Below are 2,644 nucleotides of genomic sequence, written 5' to 3'. Positions count from 1 at the left end.
GGATACTGGAGCACAGTCTTAGGGTGGAATAGCCTTCCTACGGCTTATCAGCCGGGCTAGCACTCGATTGATCACCTCTTGCCATGGTTCAGATTTTTGCTTGAATAAAGAGTAATACAATGTAGTAGCTTTGATTGACATGTCCAGCTTATTCAACTTGCCTTCATTCACAAGTCAATACTGACGGAAGAAAATGAGCAGAATGGAGTGATTGACTTTAGTAGGGTAATTTTGGTACTTTATCTTTAGGACCCCTGTACGTAAGCGGGCCTGGTGCTCGTTCCATGAATTTACACTCATAAAATACTCTACTCAGATATGTTAAAAAGAAACTTGGATGTTCTGTATACCAAACGTTAGGCGATAAAAGGATTGATTGAATCATTGTCACCCGCGGCCATAACAACGGTTGAACCGGACGATACAATTTTGAACAGAAACGGGGGAATTTGGGCACTTTTTTTTCGTGACCCACTCACGTTAGCAGGCCTAGTGTATGTTCCATGAGTTAACAATGATAATGAGTTTGATACCATTGGAAAGAAAATCACGCAAGCTTTCTATAGATATATAATATATTGAAATTGATGCAGAAACAACATAAATATGATCAACCGAAGTTGATATTCCAAACTTTTTGTGCTGAGTGTATATAACTACCAATAAGAAGTGGGAACACATACAGAATTGTTTCTACTAACCTGACAATGCCATGCTGAGACTGAACTCTTCCTTCAGCATTTGAAGCATCTCTTGCACACCTTCTTGTCCCTGCATGAAGTGAACACAAAAGTGTCAAATCACATCACAACACTAAAAAAATTAACACTGACTCAAGTTGTGCTCAGGACTTGTCATATTACCTCCTAAAACTTAAAGCCTCTGTCATGCATAGCCAACCATGGCCTTCCAACCTTCTCCAGACCATGGCTGGGAGTTAGTCAGCGAGCTTGTCTACTATTCTTTAAAAAGTCATTTGTGCGTGCACTAGCTATGAATTTTGACAAATCAAATATAGGAAAGTCATGTCTTTTCAGACGTGTTAAGAGGAGAAAACAGGAGCTAGAGTACGATGAATTCCTGGCTACTTCCAATGCTGCCCTTGGTTATGTCATTATATGGTTCTGAATATGTGACAGGGGCTTAAGATAAATCACAGATAGGACACACTGATGGCATCATTACCTTGTATGCAAGACCCCAGAGAACAGGCCTGCCCACAAACACACACCTCGCACCTAGTGCAAGGGCCTTGAGCACATCAGTTCCAGTTCTGACACCACCATCCAAGTACACTTCAACTTGTCCATTCACTGCTGATGCCACTTCTCTTAGGGCATCTATCTGCAAAGTGATTTAACATTTACCACAGTTACCAACATTTACTAACATTCATACTACATGTAATAATTCCTATGTTGGAGCAGATTGAATCATGTGGCCATGTAAATGTTTTGGATATCAAAAGGTAAGTTTTGTGATAATCAGATCGAATTGAAATAATCATGAATGAGAAGAAGCAAAGGTTGTGAGGGAATGACAATTCTTACTGTAGCAGGAACTCCATCCAGTTGCCTTGCTCCATGGTTAGAGACTAGGATCCCATCTACACCATGTTCAACAGCTTCCCTGGCAACTTCAGCTGAAGAGACAAGAGATTATAGTTTAAATACTGACTTTCTGCACCCCTACAGCTAAGAAACTACAGTCTAACAATAATGAGTGACTGGTTCTTCTTCTTTCATGGTTATCGTCGTGAAAAACAGATTACTAGCACCTTGCCTGTGGCTATCATTCATTGCAAGAACATGAATGAAAGTAACCACATAACATTTAGCTCACAATATCTCTGCTTACATTATCTCTGCTGGGTAAACAGTAAATGACCAAAGTATAGATATCTAAGATAAGGAGGGGTACAGTATTAGGCACAGCATCAATGGACGAAGACATTGAAAATTCATCCCTCATATGGTTGGAATATGCAGAAAGGGTGGAGGACAGCAGAATCCATCAAATGGCTTTAAAATACAATCCAATTGCCCACTGGGAAAACTAAGGAAAAGATAGGGAGACTGCATAAAAGAGACACTACCACAGTATAGATCAGGCAGACTTGACAGGTTTGAGGAGGAGTAGGGTTCCATGACCAAGAAGACTTAAGGAAACAAAGCTCTCAATTGACAGGCCCTAGGGCCTACATGTACCTGGGGAAGATGTATGAGGTATAACTGTAAGAAGATAGACACTGTTTCACCAAACACACCTGTTAGAACCCCTTTGAGAATGATGGGCAGTTTGGTGACACTTCTCAGCCAGTCGACATGCTCCCAGCTGAGACTGGGGTCGATCAGGGAAGCTACGTACGCCGCAAGTCCGGAGTCGCTGTCGCTCTGCACACGGGAGGATCGCACGTCGCCCTCAGAGAAGTTTGCAAGCCTGAAACCACAACAATGTTAGCTTTCTTTATATGGCAAAAGACCAAGACTTGCCATAGTGACCAGTCACTAACCACTTAAGTGACTTGATGAAAGTAGTCACAGTAGGGTTAGAGGTTAGTTTTGTTTCTTACAGGTCACAGGAATTTTGTGGGATTATCATTGCTTGGGTCAATGGGAAAAATAAATCTAAGGGCCCAGCAAAA

General features: G+C 41.5%; 1 protein-coding gene across 1 annotated transcript in view; it reads right to left on the bottom strand.

The window, feature by feature from the left end:
- Window positions 1-2,399, bottom strand: part of LOC118409066 (hydroxyacid oxidase 1-like) — a gene marked incomplete at its 5' end in the record, with an annotated part of 4,173 nt that extends 1,774 nt beyond the window's left edge. Inside the window, 4 exon segments of the mRNA XM_035809933.1 lie at window positions 702-771; window positions 1,186-1,344; window positions 1,551-1,642; window positions 2,267-2,399. Of these exon segments, the coding sequence (XP_035665826.1) occupies window positions 702-771; window positions 1,186-1,344; window positions 1,551-1,642; window positions 2,267-2,399 (454 nt within the window).
- Window positions 2,400-2,644: the final 245 nt, after the last annotated feature.

This window comes from Branchiostoma floridae, unplaced genomic scaffold, assembly GCF_000003815.2.
Source record: "Branchiostoma floridae strain S238N-H82 unplaced genomic scaffold, Bfl_VNyyK Sc7u5tJ_948, whole genome shotgun sequence".
NCBI lineage: Eukaryota > Metazoa > Chordata > Leptocardii > Amphioxiformes > Branchiostomatidae > Branchiostoma > Branchiostoma floridae.
Note: the sequence above shows the minus strand (reverse complement) of the source record. Positions and strands in the feature narration are given on the sequence as shown.